This window comes from Girardinichthys multiradiatus, chromosome 12, assembly GCF_021462225.1.
Source record: "Girardinichthys multiradiatus isolate DD_20200921_A chromosome 12, DD_fGirMul_XY1, whole genome shotgun sequence".
Classification (NCBI taxonomy): domain Eukaryota; kingdom Metazoa; phylum Chordata; class Actinopteri; order Cyprinodontiformes; family Goodeidae; genus Girardinichthys; species Girardinichthys multiradiatus.
Window position 1 is genome coordinate 41,514,844 of NC_061805.1, and position 19,729 is coordinate 41,534,572.

Genomic DNA, 19,729 nt, shown 5'->3' on the forward strand with positions numbered 1-19,729 from the left:
AGCTCTGTGTTAAATGAAAAGTTTTCTCTTTTCCTGTTTTGTGAGCTTTGTAAACAGGTGTTGATGTATACGTGTAAAATGTTTGTGAGTAGAAAAAGAAGGGTTTAATGAACAAATTAAGTGGTGAACAGTCTGAAACAAGCACAAACAGAAAGAGGAAGAAGGTGCAGTGCATGTGGTCTGGACTGTTTTCTTTAAAAACCACAAAATACATGCATGTTTTTCTTTACACTTGCCGTCCTCAGCCATATGTGTCCTTTGCACATTGGCAGCAACATTTGTTGCTTTTTGCATGACAGAATCTCTACTGAGCCAAACTTTTTAAGCATAGGTAAACCCAGGGGGAGATCGAGGATTGGCAGAGAAAAAGACATCTAACCTACCACTGCATCTGCTATCAGTAGGTTTGTTCTCTGGTCTCATGTGCTTTAAGGGACATACAGCCATGTGGCATAAATGACTGTGTGCCAGGACAGTTGTTGAACAGACTTTGGTAAATTGTCACACAATGCAGCTTAATCAAATCCTCTTGTTCTTCAGTGTGAACAATGTGATCTTTGTAGTGTTGTGTCACAGGAACACCACATGGCTAAAACTCAGCTGTCTGAGCAGCTGTTTCTGTGACGCCATCTGCAAACACACACTGTCCTGGATCTCCCCCATAGGAGTGTGAGGGAAACACACACACACACACACATACAGTGAGGGCTGTGAACGCAGCGCTAAGCCTGAATAAAGTGGAACAGGATACAATTCTTCCAAGTTCCAGGGATTAATATTTCCTGTCTGACCCAGACAAAGTTTGAACCAATCTGTGGAGTGATGTTTATAGTCCTGTGAGCAAGTTGGCCAAGGTAGCATAATTAAAGGGGAAAGCTGGAGCACCTTCACCCTATTCTTTTCAAGGCCAATTTAATGGCCCCATTAAATTATAATTGAAATGTTCATTTATTTCTGTAACTTCAAAAGTTACTTTGAATGATTATGGTTCACATTCAATGAAAATCCAAAATTCAGTCAGAAAATGAGAATATTACAAAAGACTCACAACAAAAAGGAAGCACGTTTAACGTGGAAATGTTATGGCCTACACAATCACGGGGATAACGCTGACTTGATGGCTGTACTGCAGTCATTCACAGCCTCTACAGAAAGGGTAAGCCACAAAAAGTCATTGCTAATCAAACTGGATGTTCACAGAGTGCTGCATTCCAGTATATTAATAGAAAGCGAAAGGAAAAAGTATCATTATAGGATTGTGAAGCAAATGTGCCACTATCAAGTAGTGACTGTATATACAGCACATGGACATACTTTTCATACTTTTAATAGGTTATATGCAATCTTCTAACTTGCTAAGAAACCTTGGTTTATGTTTGTATTAGCTCTAAGCCACAACCATCAATATTAACAGAAATAATTGCATAAAATAAAACCTCCAGATTTAACGTTTTGGATTTTTCCAAGTTATTTTGGGGGGAAAAAATGCACCAACCTCAAACTTTCCAGCCCTCTTAGGGGACCATAATACACTTTGCAGAGCAGCCACTACAAACAACGAATGCCTGCTCAGTCTGCTCTTTAAATATGCAGTGTCATTTCATCAACCGAGCTACAGTGTGAAATTTGACATGCATGTCAAATTTCCCATTCCTTATCTGCAGTATGTATGTTTCACTTCACTTTTTGAATTGAATTTCTGACAAACGTTCTGAGATGCACTTGCATCTTTAATTGTAGTTGTCCATCAGCATTTAGGGTGCTTTTGTGACAAGTTTTCCCTGCATGATGAAGCTCATAAGAGACTTAGCACACCAAAACCCCAGAAATAAAGTGAAATGGGCAGCAGTATGAACACAAAACAGCAAGTGAGGCTTGATTATGTCTCTCTGTACAGTTTTATTTACATGATACTACTCTGTTGTAATGCTGGATAGCAAGATTATATGCCATACATAAATATCAACACAGTTTGTTTTTTTCCATTTTTTGTACAAATTTGCATATAACTAAGAGTCGGAAAAAGAAAACAAAAAAAACTCAGTTATTTCCATGAAAAACATTCTCACGGGAGTGGGGGGGGGGGAACAAGTCACAAAAACATACGTGTCAGGCAGCCATGATAACACACTTTTTTTTGCACAGGAATGTGCACATGCACACACTCTCTATAGATCGATAAACGCTTGACAGGTGAGAAATTATATCTAATCTCAGTTTCTATTATTTTTTATAAATCTAGCTCTGGCATGCTCCTGTACTTCTGTAAACATGTGCTGATAAACCGGGTAGCTCCACAGCTAAAAAGGATGGGGAGAGGGGGCACGGCCATGTGCTAACACACACACTGTGCCCACATGACTGCTGTGTTAGCAAATCAAAGAAAAGAAAGATAAAATCCACAAATGCACCAAGTCCATGCGCCAACGAAGGTACAATGAAAAAAAAAAAAAAAGGACTAATATCAGATAATTGCCTCTCTGGAAATAAAACACCCAAAAACCCTTAGGCGAGCGATATTTCTGAAACACTAATGCATATAAAGAGCAACTCATACATTTATTCCATTCATTTATGCCCCTTACAACATGTGCAGCCTAAATTCACCCACCAGGCTCATGGGGAACGGGTGCCAGGATTCACCCTCTTAGGCCACTCATTAGCGCTCACAGCCCTGCACCAGACAATCGATTACAATCAGAGCTGGGACCATCTTTAATGTCGTGTTCGTTGTTCGGATTTGGTGAAAAGTCGAGGAAATTCTTGTATAGATCCGTCTGGGTATAATGGAAACTATGAAAGTCTGCACAGGCGAGCCGATTGTAGGGTCCATGAGGGCGACGGTGATGACAAGATAGGAGGGAAGACAACACAGCAGCTCTGAGGTAGGTAAAGCTAGGAGATACAAGGTAAAATAAAAATCTCCTGTTCAAGAAGAGTGACGCTGAAGTTTTCTTAGGATTAAAGGACAAGGCGTGCAGATTTTTTCTGTGTAATCTGAATGCTTTGACAGTTTAGTAAAAATGGCTGTTTGGCACAAAATGACAACCTGGTATTGGTGAAAGGAGCACAGCATATCCTGGACATCATGCCTGGTCTGCTCTTAATAAAACACATACTCTTTAAAAAAACAAAAAAAACAAAACACATAGGGGGAAAGAAATAGACTCAGCGGCAAAATCACACCACAGAAAACAGGATTAAAATAATCTAATGAAAGAATCAAAATGAAAAAAGGGATCATTCATGCATCTCCCTCAGGCAGGGCCTTTCATTTTTTTTTTCATCATTCTGCGAATCATGTCCTTTCGATTCAGCCACTCATGCTCATGTCAAAGGCTTTCACTCATACTCCAGTCTTTCTCAGGGTGTTTCCTTATTTCCAACACTGTTTCTTGTTTTTTATATTTTAATCTATATTCTCTGGATCTTGTCAGCCACAACCACGGGATTCTCTTTACGGATCTTGGCGGCAGCCTCGGCCTTGTAATCGTAGGGACAGTTGTGCTTGTCGGAGTATCGATGAATGCCACAGAACAGGTTACCACAGCGACAGTCAAACCCTGGAACCACAAAAGGTCAAAGTTTAAACAACTGCATTAAACACATAGGGACAAAAAAACCTCAGTAACTAACTGGTAAAAAAATAAAACCATAATGTCAGAATACTCTGATAACTGCTTACCTGTAAGGCCTACCCTCTTGCGGCACAGGAAGCACCGGTTCTTCTTGGATTTGGGGGTATCACCATTATCTTCTTCAGTGCTGGGTGAAGCTACAGGAGAAGGACTAGAAGCAGCAGGCTGGCTTACAACTATAAATAAGAAAAGATAAAAAAAAAAAAAAACGTGAGTTCACATCATGCAAGTGAAATGTACTGAAGCAGCAAACTATTGTATAGATTTGTCCTAAATAATTTCCCTTGTAATAAGCATTGACCGGTTTTGGTCTTAAAATGTTAGTAAAATCATAAAAATCTTCAACCATACAATTTCTATGGTTTAAAGTCAATTTAAAGAGCCAGAAAAAATGCAGGAGTGACCTGAATTTTAGCCGGCTGCTTGAAGCAGAATGTACCGATATCCCGCCCAGACCCGTGGCTAGTCAGCTGCCTAAAGAAGCCCGATACACATTTTGATTAAAAAAAAAAAAAAAAAAAAAGGACAAATTTGGCCATTTTTGACATCTGGTCCAGACGAACGTGAACTGCCACGGGTGACATCAACAAAGCAGCACGTCTCTTAAAGGGACAGTTCTGATTTTTGTGAAGTTATCTGTAACAGTTCTTTTAAATGTAGAACAAAGGTTGTGATATTGCTGTAAGTTTGTAAAAGGAAAATAAAAAAGAAACCCTTTATGTGTTGGAAGGGTGACAGCTAGTCGGATGAACCCATCTGAGCTGATTTTAGCCAGTAAAAACTCAAAATGACAATGTTTATACTTGTGGGATACAACACCATATGACTGGATATTAACACTTTTACTAGATACAATGTTTGTAGCCATTTCATAAGCCGAACAACTTTCATGTTACTGGACTATAGCAGTGGTCCTTGCGGCAATCTGCCTGACTTCCTTCTAACTTTCCACTGTCCCGAGAATTGATTTACTGTTGGCGATATGACATCTATCTACTGCAGGTAAGGGAAAAAATATTTCACAGAACCTCACTTCAAACTCTCCCATTAAGTAGCTGACTGCAGGTTATCAGCGCAGGTAGCCTGACGAATTAACCAGTTAATGTGTTACGCTAAGGGGAAAACCTGCAAAAAGCGCTTGAAAACCATTGTTAAATTAAGCCGGTGTTTACTCTATAATTTTAATAGATATATCAAAATAAATAAACGTTTTTCGATAACACTATTATACTTGTAGCACTCTATAGGTTACATTATTAAGCAGCAGTAGAAATAATTCTTACTTTTATGCTATAAAAAAAAACCCAATCAAATTATGTTACACTGTTTTGTTTAAAATGTGTAATTATTTGGAAAAAGCTGTATTTTTACTCAAGGTTACACTGAAAATCTCCTCCCAGGCCACGTCTACGCTGCATGCCTCTCATTTATAAACCAGTCCTATTGCTGTTATTAGGAAACAGAACTCCACACTCTGGCACGCAGGATCTAATCTGAGTTTCTCCTCCAGTTTAGAGGTATTTTTAAACTGGCTTATTTTTAGACACCATCCCCATTGCAGAGGCTCTAAGTAAAACCAGCTGTTGAGTTTAAGCTATGCTGCAAAGCATCAAAAATAAAGCGAGGCCTGCTGTGGGACCTTACACATCAACGTTTGTCTTAACGGGTCTGTGAGCTTTCCGTGCCCCGTGCATGTCTGTTAAACAAGCCGGTTCAATGTGCAGCATGTCTTACCAGGTTCTAGGAGTTCAGGCTTATCCTCTCTGGAGATGCTCATTTCTGTCATCTGTTGGGTTACAGGAAGAGATCCTTGAATAGTCCTGCTGGTTTGAATTGAACGAGAGACCACTCAGTCAGGAAGACGTTTATAAAGATCCGAATGTAAGGAGAGTTTATTGATCGAGCAGAGCCATCTGCGGCCATTACTGACCTAGACATGTCTGGTGAGGAGGCAGGGGAGGCGTCAACCTTTGCTAGACTGGCTTCTAGTCTCTGGATGGCTGAGGCCTCTGAGGTAGGACTAGCGGTGGAGCCTTGAAGAGAAAAGGGGGAAACAGAATCAGTAGAGGGTAAATAGATCCAGAAAATTTTTTTTTTCAAGAAAGCATTGGTAGGTATGCGTACACAGACTGGGTTACATTTTTAATAACAACAAGTGAAATCGACTCCATAATGTTTTGACATCTCCAACAAAGACTTTCAGGTTTTGTATGACAGCTTACCCATTGGGCTCATGCGGTCACTGCTCTGCTGTCGCGTCAGGTGTTCCTTGTAGCAAACAGAGCACATGCCATTTGTTCTTGGGTTGCCATAGAAACCACAGCCTGTGGCACAAAGCATGGGGACCGGGCTCTGGTTCGTCTCTTGAGCCATTGCTAACAGAGAGAGAAAAAAGCAGAGTGTGAATGCTTATTGTAGCGACAGGCACACAGAGAGAAGCACCTTCACATGAGAAACAAAAAGTGTTTTTATTCTGCTGATCTGGCTCCAGAGAAAGGCTGCCTGACAACAGGTTCATACCATGAGAAGTCTAGGACAACATATCTGTGTGTTTTGACTTGCCCTTTAGCCTGAACACTTGAGCCTGTGGCAATGAGCGGTCCCCCACAGGAAGTTTAGATAACCAACGCTCACGGTGTTCTGTTCAACACTCTTCCCTAACATAGCTCTGTTCGCAGGGTTTGTTTTTTCAACTTCTTGACAGATCATCTCTTATTTTTGATCAACTGCCCCTTCTTCCTCACAGGCAGCTACAACATTTAGATAAGTAAGACTGAGTAACATGACCTTATCAGGTCGTTTACCATCCTTCCTACATTAAAAACACAAAGTGAAGCTCTGACTCACAAGCCGCAGCAACTCCACACTACGACAAACATTTCTCGTCAGGGACAATAACGTTCGGTTGCCACACAGAAAAACAAGCCTGTGTATGTGCTTGAGCAATTTGGCAGAACATGTAGTGCCATGACGTTATTGCCTGCTTTTGATGCAGTGCAACACCACAGGAAGTCGTGTAATGGGAGACACTGACTTTTACACAACACATCAAAAAACACCTCTGACAGAGACAGGAAGACCCAGATCCGCTCATCCTCATAAACCGACTGCTTTGCATATCACCTGATCACATCGACAGCCACATATTTGCTTTGTAAACAACCTTTGGCCCTGCTCTGCTGTGACACGACAGCTGCTTTGATGGGTCTGAAAGCTTGTTTATATTCTGCTCACAGACAAACGGGAGAACAGTCGACTGCTCAACGAGAAGCCGGCAGGTGTTTCAGGATGTCCTGTACCAGGAACATTTGGGGCCTTCTTATCTGCATGAGCCACAAAACCTTCAGCTAACTCACACCCCCCTTCTCCTGCTCTGCTCCTTTACGCCACCGACAAGCTAGCGCTTTTGTGTCAACAAGGCCCTTCTTGGAAAAGCTCAGAGATCGCTGCCATTTGAGTCACGTGTTTAACGGCAGACTCTTGAAAAATACCAGAGGGAATGAGCTAGAATTTTGTGGGAAACCAAAACGTCCCCATATTAATAATAAATACAGAAATGAATCAATGGTTCAATAAAATAATTACCATGTCAAGAAATGAACAGAAAAATGTTTAAAAATAATTTCAAACAATTTAGTTCTATAAAATGCCCCTAATTGATACCATCTTTAGTTTCTAACTTCAAATATACTTATCATTGCATGATTGCCAATGCTATGAGGCTAATGTTGCCTATAAGATGTTGTAGCCAGGCTGGGCCTCAAAGAAGACTAGAAAATGGTATCAGCCATACGATGTGACAATTTTTTTTATATTTTTTGAGCATCAAATGTATCAGCATTGCAATAAAAGATTACAAAAGTATGTCAGCTATTTATGTTCACATTGCCAATGTCTTATCAGAAAACTAACACTGGGGTCAAAAAGCTTAAATGGGGATAATCTTGTTAATTTCTCCTTCCGTTGGATTCAAAACTACTACCTCTAGAAAAGAACGCAAAGCAGAAAAGTAATAAAATAAAAATGTGCATATTTTGCCAGGAAAGGCCAGATCGATGTGACTCTAATTAATAGCCAAAAGCTGTGGTAACTTTTTGATCTTCACGTTCATCATTGTCCATATAAGCAGCACAAAGTATTGTGATAAACTTTTCTGGTTTCAGGTATTTCATTTCAGGTAAGTGAGATTTGACCTACCAATTGGTTTCGATCTGACAGGATCTTGATCTTAATGAGATGCATTATGCATCAGAGACCCAGTCTGACAGGACAAGTCAGGGAGTTTCCAGCACACGCACAACCACTTACCACAGTTTCCTTTAACAAAAATGTTGAAAACACACGCATCAGTAATTCATGAGAACGGCTCAGGCTTCAACATACGACCAGTTTAAACCAACATATATGGGGTTAACCTTAGCAAACAAAGGGGAAGCTCATATTTCAGGCCCTGCTGTTGGGCTGGAAAGTCCTGAGTCACAGTGAAGGACAGGACAGAAACGGGCAATTATTCTCTATAAAAACAAAATAAAACTGAAAACAGCCACCAGAAGATGGAAGAAAAAGCTCCAACGCTGATATTTTGTGAAACATTCGAGAACCAAGCCGGAATGACCAGTTCTCCCTTTGTTTCTTCTTTCCTCCTTTGTTTGCAGCCTCCTTCCTTCCTGTTTTTAAATCGCCCTGCTTTTGAGCATTTATCGCGACAATTTGACCTAAAACATATTCCCAAAGTGTTCCCAACGGAGCAACGTTAAAATCCTGCTTATATAACCACAAATAGACGCTTAGAAGCGACTTTCTAAACCCCCTAACCTCGAGCAAAACCTAGACTCACCTAACAGCTCCAACTACAAGCTAACACTCTTCTTTTAATTCTGTTAACATTGAGGCAAAACGCTGCGGGCTTCATTTTAGAGCAACCTCTCTCGCTCTACTTGTCTATTCGGCTTATACATTTTCTATTTGTAGCCAGGAATTAACAAGCTTTCGGTTCACCCCATCCCCCAGCTCGGGACAAGTTGAAAAACAGACTGTAAGCAGCACTAGCACAGCTCCCTCCCTTGTTTTTTAAGTCACGTTCGAGGACTTGTGATTTTTCCAAGTCAGGTGGAGGTGGCAGACACAAAAGGAGGTTGATCATCACTAAGCACACACCGTGTGACCTTTTAATCCTCCATTAAAAGGTCGCCAGGGATCTGGCCAAAAGCACACAGTTTTACGATTTTACCTCAATATAAAACGCTCTCCCTTTAACGCCAATCCACTTCAAGAAAGAAATAAGCAATAATCCGAGATGATCACCTGCTGAAAATCGATGGGTTTTCTCGCGAGAGGACGTGAAAAGCGGTTGTCTTTGCCAGAAAAGGTTGAAGTTATTATTTCTGGTTCCTTTTTTCTGTCTCTCTAGCAGCGTTTCTGTATCGTCGTCCTCTCAGTCAGGCGGATTTAGACGGTTTTAAACATCCCTTCCTCGGCCTCCTGCCTTTTCCTCCTTCCTCTCTCCGTCTCCCGTCCCCCTTCTTCTTCTGCTGGATGGATGTTTGTTTCCTTCTTTAGCAAGAGGAGTGGTGAGTGATGACGTCACGGGTAAGAACAACGTGTCACCATTGGCTGCCCGGCGGAGCCCCGGAGCGCTCTGTGCAGCTCTGTCTGGCTTTGGTTATTACATGTCTGCTCGTCATCCACCCACAAGATCACGAATCCATTTACTGAGCAATACACCTAAATGGAAGGATGAATGACTAATGACGCTCAATACATGTATATTTTAAAGTATAATAAACAGGGAACGCCCTTTTAACCCCTTTGTTTTCATCTGTGTTTTGATACAAGTACTGTAACTATGACCTATGTGATAATTTCTATCGAAAGCATCGGCAGATCCAGTGGAGATTTATAACCTGGGAGATATGATGCCGCTTTGTTAAGGTAGAGATCTGGCTCAGTGACAGCACTGGTCGAGACATGTCTGTTCAGGAGGTAACAACAAACAAGTCATAGGGGTGGAAGGCGGAAAACAAATGGTTTCAGTTCAATTTAGTTTATCTGTGAAGTGTTTAATGACAACTAATGTCATCACAAGTTGCTTAAATAGACAAACAGGTCCAGTAAATATCAAATTATTAGGAATGTCATCAAATAAATCAAATTCATACCAGTACAGTCCAATCATAAAGATCTAGATATCAATCAGACAGATTCAGATTGAGTTATATGCACTTTATTACATAGACCTTGCTATTACCGGGTTTCCTTCAGAACCAACGTACATCTTCATGGTATAAATTCAACAAGGCTTCAGAGACATTATTCAAAGATCTTGGACAGCAAAACGTGCTCTAACCGAGTCACATCTGCTGACTGGAAGTGATTGGAGTGTAGTAAACTCTTTGTCAGGTTCAAGAAAATAGATGATTTGAGCCAACTGAAAGCAACCAGCACAAGATGGGTACACTGTGTTATCCACACAGCTGTGAACAACTGTGCCATCACCGACTGGCCACCTAGAGGCCAGAAAGCAGACAGAGACAAAACACAGTAGAATACTTTCATCAGGATAGGGAGGAACGGAGTACACAGAATTCATGGCAGCGGTATCCTGGTTAAATACTGGTTAAAGACATCTTTAGGAGAGAGGCATGACTAAACAGAGAAGTGCTGAATCAGTTATACTGTCCATTGGATAAAAAAAGAGGTAAGATATAGTTAGTGGGAGCAACAGCTGTTTTGATAGCCTTGTCCAAAAAAGAGACACAGTTAAGCACAGAATTGTTGTTTTTGTATGTTTTTTTGGTGGCACTAGTGGCCTTTGATTCAAAATTCTTGGACAGTAAGCTGACATGAAAGGGATGGAGAGGGGGGGAAGACATGCACCAAAGGTCACTTGGGCTGGGACTCGAACCCACAACAGCTGCGCCGAGGATTGACATTTAACCAGAGATTTTGGAGATTTATTAAATGAGCCCATAATCATATCCATTTCTTACATTAACTTTTCCACTTAAATGAAACAACTCTGAGTCAATATAGTCCTTGACCATTTTTCACTCTTATTTCATAACTGTGTATTGGCATTTTATCTCTGCCTACTTCCATTTCTCTCCCCATAAACAAACCATTTTATCCCTTTTAACCAGGGCAGTTGGAAAATCTGACCTTTGGGTGCGCTCAGCCCCCAGGAATCGACTGACTGTGGCTTTTAAACAGAACAAGTCCAATTTAGCCCAATTTAAATATCTTTTTTAGAATAGGATACAAATTTCAGCTAACAACTGTGCCAATGAAGAGTTGTGATTATCTATGATCAGTGGTTTCCCAAGCTTTTCAGCTTCCAAGCCCTTAAATAACAGTGGAAATGACTTTTGACCCAGTCTATAAGCTGAGTATACAAGCTTTACTCAATTCAACAGAGGCCTCAAGTAAACATCAATATAATGATAACACAAACAGCAGTTACTCTATATTGAAGCAGTGTTTTTTTCCCCTTTTTTATACAATTTGTACATTTTTACACTGTTATAAGATTTGTATCTTAAATATTTTTGTTGTTTACTTTGATTACTTAAGTAAACTTGCAGACTTCATGGACTTTGGGAACCGTTAATCTAAATCATGCACTGTTATTCAACACCTGTTAAATCGGTGTGAGTAGCTCATTGAAATCAATTCTCAAAGTGGGTATAAAACTAACACAAGGCTGGTACTTATCAACACATGGTTCGTAATTATTACGCAGCAAGGTGCAAAACGATCAGGACTGCAGAATTACATGATGGTTAAGAGACAAAATTAACAACACTCAAATGAAAGGCAACAAAGCTGCACTTGCAGGATCTAATCAACACGAGTACAGGCCAAAATCTTCTGTGTGAAATCATTTTTCGGGTCTATTGCATAAGCTCATACCTAAAGTCACATAATGCTGACTAGACCCACTTATGTGGATGTTGGCAGTGTAAACAAGTGCTGTGGAAGGTAACAAATGATAAGTGCTGAGTAGCACCAAGAGAGCAGATCTGTTTGGAGCGGTTGTGCAATAGTTCTGTGTTCGTAAACAGGATTGTAGCCACTGGCTAAGAGCACAATGGATAGTTGTCAGTAATGTTTTGGTAGTTTATGAAATATATGATGAAACCCAATATAAAAAAAATTGAGTCAAAGATATACAGTTATGTGAAAAAAAAGGATGCCTAACATATTTAATATTCAATAATATTTAATATTAATTTGAACAATTCTGAACAATTCAAGTTATGTAAATAAATGCAAAAAATTTGAAAAAACTGCTTAAACTCTTCTGTGACTATAATAAAAAATACATTTTTAGAGGGGAATAAATTAGGCCACCCCGTATTTGTTTAAAATTTAAATGGCTAAAATTAAACACAATTAAGTGATGTGAAAGTACATGCCTTTAAAATCAGAGAAAAGACTTTAAAAACTTAATTTTTATTGGAAGTCTCCAAGAAGGAAACATTTGCCCTATGAGAAACACATAAAAGCCTAATTAAAGTTTAAAAGAAAGAATGAAATAAAGACTAGATCTTCAAAAAAAAATTTCTGTGGAGAGATGAGTGTAAAATGTAATTATTTGGTACCAGATCAAAGGACGTTTGGCGTAAACCAATCACAGCATCTCAGGAAAAGAACTTTATACCAACTGTGAAGCATAACCCGGGAAGTCTCCTGGTTTGGATATCCCTTGCTGCAGCAGGCCCTGACCAGCTCACCATCACAGAATCCACCATGACTTCTACTGTATGCAAGAGGGTGGTTGTTGAAACTATGAGATCATCATCATGTCACAGATCACAAGGCCTGTTTTTGTTAGATTGTAGGTTTCACTGTAATGTCTGTTTTTAACATCTTCTGGCATGAGAGCATGTTATCTACTGCGCTATCATTGTGAAATATGAAAACGTGTGCTTGCCAATATCATGTAGTGTATTATTTTTGTTGTATTGTTATCGTTTGCCCCAAGATTTAACAAGTCTAAACACATGCCCCCCACCCCCCCAACCCTTTTCTGTATTACGTCAGGTACCACATGTTCCTAAGCGCTACAAGCAGTACTGTGGAGAGAGCAAACACTCGTGGTGTTAGTGTTCTGAGGGCACATACTGTTTGCTATTAGTGTTTGAATTCTTAGAAACAGCTCCAACTACAAGAAAGGACAGAAGAGTTGTGTAGACAAGGTTTGCTCAGTTAGCTTCAAGCAGAAACTGGAAGTGGAGCAAAGTGAAAGCAAAAATAGCTGCTGGCCGTGGATCTTCACCTAACGTTTTCATGGGGACTTAACCTTCTCTCCCACGGAATAAAAAATCACCCACACATACAATGTATGTATGGTTACACAGCCAGCTGTAGTTTGTTAATTAAGACTTATTTTCTTACAACCAGATACAAGGGTTTGTAATACACTTTGCTTTTTTTGTTTCCTAAACCCTGACACACTGCAATGGATTTATGGAGTTATTTAAAATTACAGCGCCTGTGGAAAGCATGATGTGAAATTATAACCAACCCTCTTCCCTCTGATGCCCCTAAATAAAGAACACTGTAAACAGCTGACTTTGGAAATAACCTAAACACATAATCTGCCTATGTGTAATTTAATAGTCTAAACCCAGCTGTTCTATGAAGGTCTCAGAGGTTTGTCAAAGAACACCAGTGAACAGCATTGTTAAGACTGAGGAACACAGCAGACAAGTCGGGGATAAAGTTGTGGAGAGGTTTAAGGAAGATTTTGGTTCTAAAACAATTTCCTGAGCTTTGAACATTTCATGGAGCACTGTTCAATCCTTCATCCAAAACTCTAGAGCATGGCACAGCTGCAAACCTACCAAAGCATGGCTGTCCATCTAAACTGACAGGCAGGGCATGGAGAGCATTAATCAGAGACACAGCCAAGGGGCCCATGGTAACTCTGGAGGAGCTGCAGAGATCCAAAGCTTAGGTCAGAAAGTCAGCAGGGCAGTAGTGTACTTCACAAATCTGACCTTTATGTAAGATTTGCAAGAAGACAGCAATTGTTTATAGAACGGCAAAAGAAATCCTGTTTAATGCTTGTCATATACAACATTGTAGTGGACACAGTAAACATGTGGAAGAATAGGCTCGGGTCAGATGTAACCTAAGCGGAAGTGTTGACTTACAGACTAACACTGGAAGTCACCCTGAACACAAGCCTGGGAGGTATGTTTTAGAGGCTGCAAAAAACACAAAACCAGGGTGGAGGTTCACCTACCAGCAGGACAACAACCCTAAACATACATCCAACTTCCTCAACTGGGCAGCAACAGGGTTGGGAGGGTATAGAATTACAAATTTTAGTATCTAGAAAAACTAGTAGGGACATACCCCAAAGCACCAGCAGCTGTAATTGCAGCAAAATGTGATTCTACAAAGTATTGACTTGGGTGGGCTGAATACATATCACACATTTATTATGTTTTTTTCCACTTCATAATTATGTATATCTTTTTAAGTCGCTGTATGGCCTTCATACTTTTGTTTAAATGTAGCAATTGTTCTCTTAGAAAAAAAACCACACTCAAGAATAACTACTACAAAACAATGGCTTTCTCCTATTACTTGTCCTGAAAAATTATGTTCACACAAATACTTTTTTATTTATTGCCCCACATTATGTAAATGTTATCTTTTGTTGGCTTTTCATTTAAAGTTTCCCAATCTTTGATGATGTTTGCATACAGTCAGGAAACAAATAATCATGACTTAAAATGATGATTAAAGTAGCAGTAATTGAATCTTGGCTGATTATTGAAACTCTGGTTAAGAGGTCAAAGGTCACAATGAAGATGTGAAAGCAAGGACTGCATTGTGTTTATCGAAAGTCAAGCTACTTTTTTGTATGTGCATAAGTGAAGCACGTGCAGGGAGGGTTCGGGGGGCTGAATACATATCACACATTTATTATGTTTTTTTCCACTTCATAATTATGTATATCTTTTTAAGTCGCTGTATGGCCTTCATACTTTTGTTTAAATGTAGCAATTGTTCTCTTAGAAAAAAAACCACACTCAAGAATAACTACTACAAAACAATGGCTTTCTCCTATTACTTGTCCTGAAAAATTATGTTCACACAAATACTTTTTTATTTATTGCCCCACATTATGTAAATGTTATCTTTTGTTGGCTTTTCATTTAAAGTTTCCCAATCTTTGATGATGTTTGCATACAGTCAGGAAACAAATAATCATGACTTAAAATGATGATTAAAGTAGCAGTAATTGAATCTTGGCTGATTATTGAAACTCTGGTTAAGAGGTCAAAGGTCACAGTGAAGATGTGAAAGCAAGGACTGCATTGTGTTTATCGAAAGTCAAGCTACTTTTTTGTATGTGCATAAGTGAAGCACATGCAGGGAGGGTTCGGGGGGCAAGGAAAAGAAACCTCATCTGTGCATTACACTGAACTCTTTGTGTTGGAGTATTGTGTTAGCAGAGCAGAAAAGAAGGAGCATGTGTGTGGTTAGTATGTGAAGGTTCATGGGTTTCAGAGGGGAGGGAGCGGGGCGGTGGGGGGCAGCTGAGGAGAGAATGGGAGGTGTTCGGTATTGAGTATCATCACCCATCCCCCTTGTGTCGTAGCTCGGCCTCTGGATCTCTGCCCATTTGTACAATGTAGGTGTTCATCTGTTTCGCTTCCCCAACCATGACGGATGCACGTGAGAGACTGAAAGTGACAAAGTTGCCATGACGACAGAATATACGAGTTACAGCCATCTTTTTGTGTGGGCTTGTGTGACGTCTGTATTTATGTGTGTGTGTGTGTGTGTGTGTGTGTGTGTAGGAGGTTCTGAGGATTACTTATGTGAATCTGGAGCAGCCTGTTTGTAGTTACTAGGCAGATATTGGCCCAGCCAACACACACACAGACATGCAGACAGAGCACAGCTTGCTTGTGTCTATGGTCTGCAGGCCGAGACAGTGTTGATAAAGGGAGCCACTCGTGGCAGCTTATCTATTTAGCGAGGCCATGTGTGGCTTGATAACTTCTACCTAAGATCTTGCAAAGGAGAGCTGCAGTGTGTGTGTGCTAAATTTAGTAAGAAGAAAAAGCGAAAAGGTGCCCTAAAAACAGCACATCTGTGTAATGTGGGGAATCAGAGCCCACCTATGCTGCTGGTACTATAACTTTTGGTGAAGGATTGTGAAAAATAGAATGAAGAAAAACAGAACAGAAAAATGAAAATCAACTCAAACGAGAGTGATTTTTTGACTGCTTCCTGTTTTGCTCTTTCTGCCTCCTGCATATCTCATAACTACCATTTTTGTTACTTGTGACCAGGAAGGAACCTTGGAAAAACGTTCCAGTTCAAAAAATCTTCAATTATTTTGTTATCCTTCTTCCTGCTTTATGTGCAAGCCTCCCTGTGTGTATTTTGAGTTATTGTGCACACATGGTTCTTGTAAAAAAAAGGTCTGAGGTGGAAACCTGCAGAGAAGCATTGGACGCACATGCAGCACAGCATTGGTGAGGTTAAAAAAATATTGTTTCGGTTTCCCTTTACAAATTGATCCATGTGGATCTATCCTGCTCCAGCTGACAAATGACACTCTGTGAATTAGTGCACGCCCGGGTGTCATGATTAAAACTGATGCCCCCCACCCATCGCCCTGTGCATATGAGCAAGCATGTGAAAGTAAGAGCGTGTGCATGCGTGTGCAGCAGATGTCCTGAGCTCTGTTCTGTTCCCTTCCCTAGACTGGCTGGTCTTTGTGGCTGCTCCCTCGTGCAAACGGGTATGGCCACGTGCTTCTCTGACTCTGGGGAGAAGCCACGCCTCCTCCCCCCTTTGATCTGTCAGCTTTGAGGCCAAATCCTGCCCTAACAACACCCAGAGGCTTTACAGGATTTGGATCCATTCTGGATGACGTGGTTTTTACTCATGCATGCTCACCATCCTCTCTGTTAGTCACACCTAAACATTGTGGCTGAGAAGCATATGTATTCACAGAATTGAGCAACACGCTTCCATTTTTACATCATTTATGTGTGACATCTATTCCCTTTAGGTTGCCCTTAGATTTTGAACTGATATCTTGATCTTGTCACATTGACAAGTTACAGCCACAAACTTCAATGGGCTCTCCTAGGATGTCCGTGATTGATCAGAACAAAAAAAAAACCACATAATTGTAAAAGTGGAAAGAAAATTAATCAGGCAACTTTATTTATCTCAATGGACAATTCTTTTGTACCATAAAAGCCAATACAGGTCTTTCTCAAAATATTAGCATATTGTGATAAAGTTCATTATTTTCCATAATGTCATGATGAAAATTTAACATTCATATATTTTTGATTCATTGCACACTAACTGAAATATTTCAGGTCTTTTATTGTCTTAATACGGATGATTTTGGCATACAGCTCATGAAAACCCAAAATTCCTATCTCACAAAATTAGCATATCATTAAAAGGGTCTCTAAACAAGCTATGAACCTAATCATCTGAATCAACGAGTTAACTCTAAACACCTGCAAAAGATTCCTGAGGCCTTTAAAACTCCCAGCCTGGTTCATCACTCAAAACCCCAATCATGGGTAAGACTGCCGACCTGACTGCTGTCCAGAAGGCCACTATTGACACCCTCAAGCAAGAGGGTAAGACACAGAAAGAAATTTCTGAACGAATAGGCTGTTTCCAGAGTGCTGTATCAAGGCACCTCAGTGGGAAGTCTGTGGGAAGGAAAAAGTGTGGCAGAAAACACTGCACAATGAGAAGAGGTGACCGGACCCTGAGGAAGATTGTGGAGAAGGGCCGATTCCAGACCTTGGGGGACCTGCGGAAGCAGTGGACTGAGTCTGGAGTAGAAACATCCAGAGCCACCGTGCACAGGCATGTGCAGGAAATGGGCTACAGGTGCCGCATTCCCCAGGTCAAGCCACTTTTGAACCAGAAACAGCGGCAGAAGCACCTGACCTGGGCTACAGAGAAGCAGCACTGGACTGTTGCTCAGTGGTCCAAAGTACTATTTTCGGATGATAGCAAATTCTGCATGTCATTCGGAAATCAAGGTGCCAGAGTCTGGAGGAAGACTGGGGAGAAGGAAATGCCAAAATGCCAGAAGTCCAGTGTCAAGTACCCACAGTCAGTGATGGTCTGGGGTGCCGTGTCAGCTGCTGGTGTTGGTCCACTGTGTTTTATCAAGGGCAGGGTCAATGCAGCTAGCTATCAGGAGATTTTGGAGCACTTCATGCTTCCATCTGCTGAAAAGCTTTATGGAGATGAAGATTTCATTTTTCAGCACGACCTGGCACCTGCTCACAGTGCCACAACCACTGGTAAATGGTTTACTGACCATGGTATCACTGTGCTCAATTGGCCTGCCAACTCTCCTGACCTGAACCCCATAGAGAATCTGTGGGATATTGTGACGAGAACGTTGAGAGACTCAAGACCCAACAATCTGGATGAGCTAAAGGCCGCTATCGAAGCATCCTGGGCCTCCATAAGACCTCAGCAGTGCCACAGGCTGATTGCCTCCATGCCACGCTGCATTGAAGCAGTCTTTTCTGCAAAAGGATTCCCGACCAAGTATTGAGTGCATAACTGTACATGATTATTTGAAGGTTGACGTTTTTGTATAAAAAACACTTTTCTTTTATTGGTCGGATGAAATATGCTAATTTTCTGAGATAGGAATTTTGGGTTTTCATGAGCTGTATGCCAAAATCATCCATATTAAGACAATAAAAGACCTGAAATATTTCAGTTAGTGTGCAATGAATCTAAAATATATGAATGTTACATTTTCATCATGACATTATGGAAAATAATTAACTTTATCACAATATGCTAATATTTTGAGAAGGACCTGTACATTCATCTCTAACATACATCCACTTACCAAAATATTAATTGAACAAAAACACTGTATAAGTATCACAAAAGATAAACGCACACAACAAAAAAATCCCCTTAGGTATTGTTCATCTTAAACAGTTTGATAGCAGAGGGAATAAAGGACTTAGAGTAGCGATTATTTTTGGACTTGGGTTAAATATAACGTCGACCTGAAGGCGAGTGTATCAATTCTGCTGAAAGGATGTGCTCAGACTGGCTGATAATTTTCTTTACTTTTCCAGCTACCTGTTCCCTCCAAAGAGTGCTCAATTCTCCTTGCTGAGGTCCAATATTCTTGGAGCAAATGTCAGCTGTTTTGGTCCTTTACTGACCAAATGATAAAGAAAAACAAAAGGATTTACAATAAAAGCTGATAAAAATTATTTAAAATCATATTACAAACATTAAAAGAGTTAAGCCTCAGCAGTAAATAGATCCGCTGTTGACTCCTGTTGACAGTGAGATCTGTGTTGACATCAAACTTTAACTGATAATCAAATATTGTGCTAATATACTTCTAAGAGTCCACAATCTCAACCTTTTCATTGTGAATGCTATTCATGTTTCTTTAGTCTTTCAAATTGTAGAACTAATGAAAATAATTAAGATGATTATGAAAATGTATGTAAAGTTTGTCATTTTTATCTGTTCATGGTTTGGGTTAGCTCATCATTTCTTATTTGTTTATTTGGTGTTGTTTGTTTTGAAGCTTTTATTATATGTAAGGCACTTTGAGTTGTCCCTATTGTGTACAAAACGTGCTCAAAATTTAAAGATTGATTGATTGATTGATTTGACTAAGCACACATTAACGCTACACTTTTAAGAGTTTTATTTGAAAAAAAAAAAGTGAAACCCATGTGTCTTTCTTTATCAGAACACTTATAAAATACATTGATGTTTGATGTATTTGGACAAAATGTGAAAGGTATAATCAGTATGAATACTTTTGTAAGGTGGTCAGACAGGAAGGAGGACTTCAATTATGGGGAAACAAGTGAGAGACCCAGCTGGGCTTCACACTGAAGGCAAGAATGTTGGTGAAACTTAGTGTGGTTCTTTTTTTTTACACTGACTCTTTAAAACTAGCCTAACTGCTACAGCAAAGTAATCAGTCGTCCCTGTCAGTCCCGAAGGTACAGAAAAACCTGTATGGCACTGAAACTATCACTCATTGTGCTTGAATACAAGTTTCTGTAAAGTGATCATTG

General features: G+C 40.1%; 1 protein-coding gene across 3 annotated transcripts; it reads right to left on the reverse strand.

The window, feature by feature from the left end:
- Nucleotides 1–1,879: 1,879 nt before the first annotated feature.
- zfand5a (zinc finger, AN1-type domain 5a) lies at nt 1,880–9,163 on the reverse strand. 3 transcript variants are annotated; one of them, XM_047382158.1, is made up of 6 exons: nt 8,869–9,163; nt 5,861–6,013; nt 5,569–5,671; nt 5,373–5,461; nt 3,686–3,814; nt 1,880–3,563 (listed from the first exon to the last, which is right to left on the reverse strand). In XM_047382158.1, exons 2-6 carry the CDS (start codon nt 6,009–6,011, stop codon nt 3,415–3,417), a joined length of 621 nt encoding a protein of 206 aa, XP_047238114.1. In that variant the 5' UTR covers nt 6,012–6,013; nt 8,869–9,163; the 3' UTR covers nt 1,880–3,414. The 3 variants fall into 3 exon arrangements, with proteins under 3 accessions (XP_047238114.1, XP_047238115.1, XP_047238113.1); XM_047382159.1 differs by having other exon boundaries at nt 5,373–5,458; nt 8,943–9,158; XM_047382157.1 differs by having other exon boundaries at nt 8,943–9,158.
- Between the last annotated feature and the right edge of the window lie 10,566 nt (nt 9,164–19,729).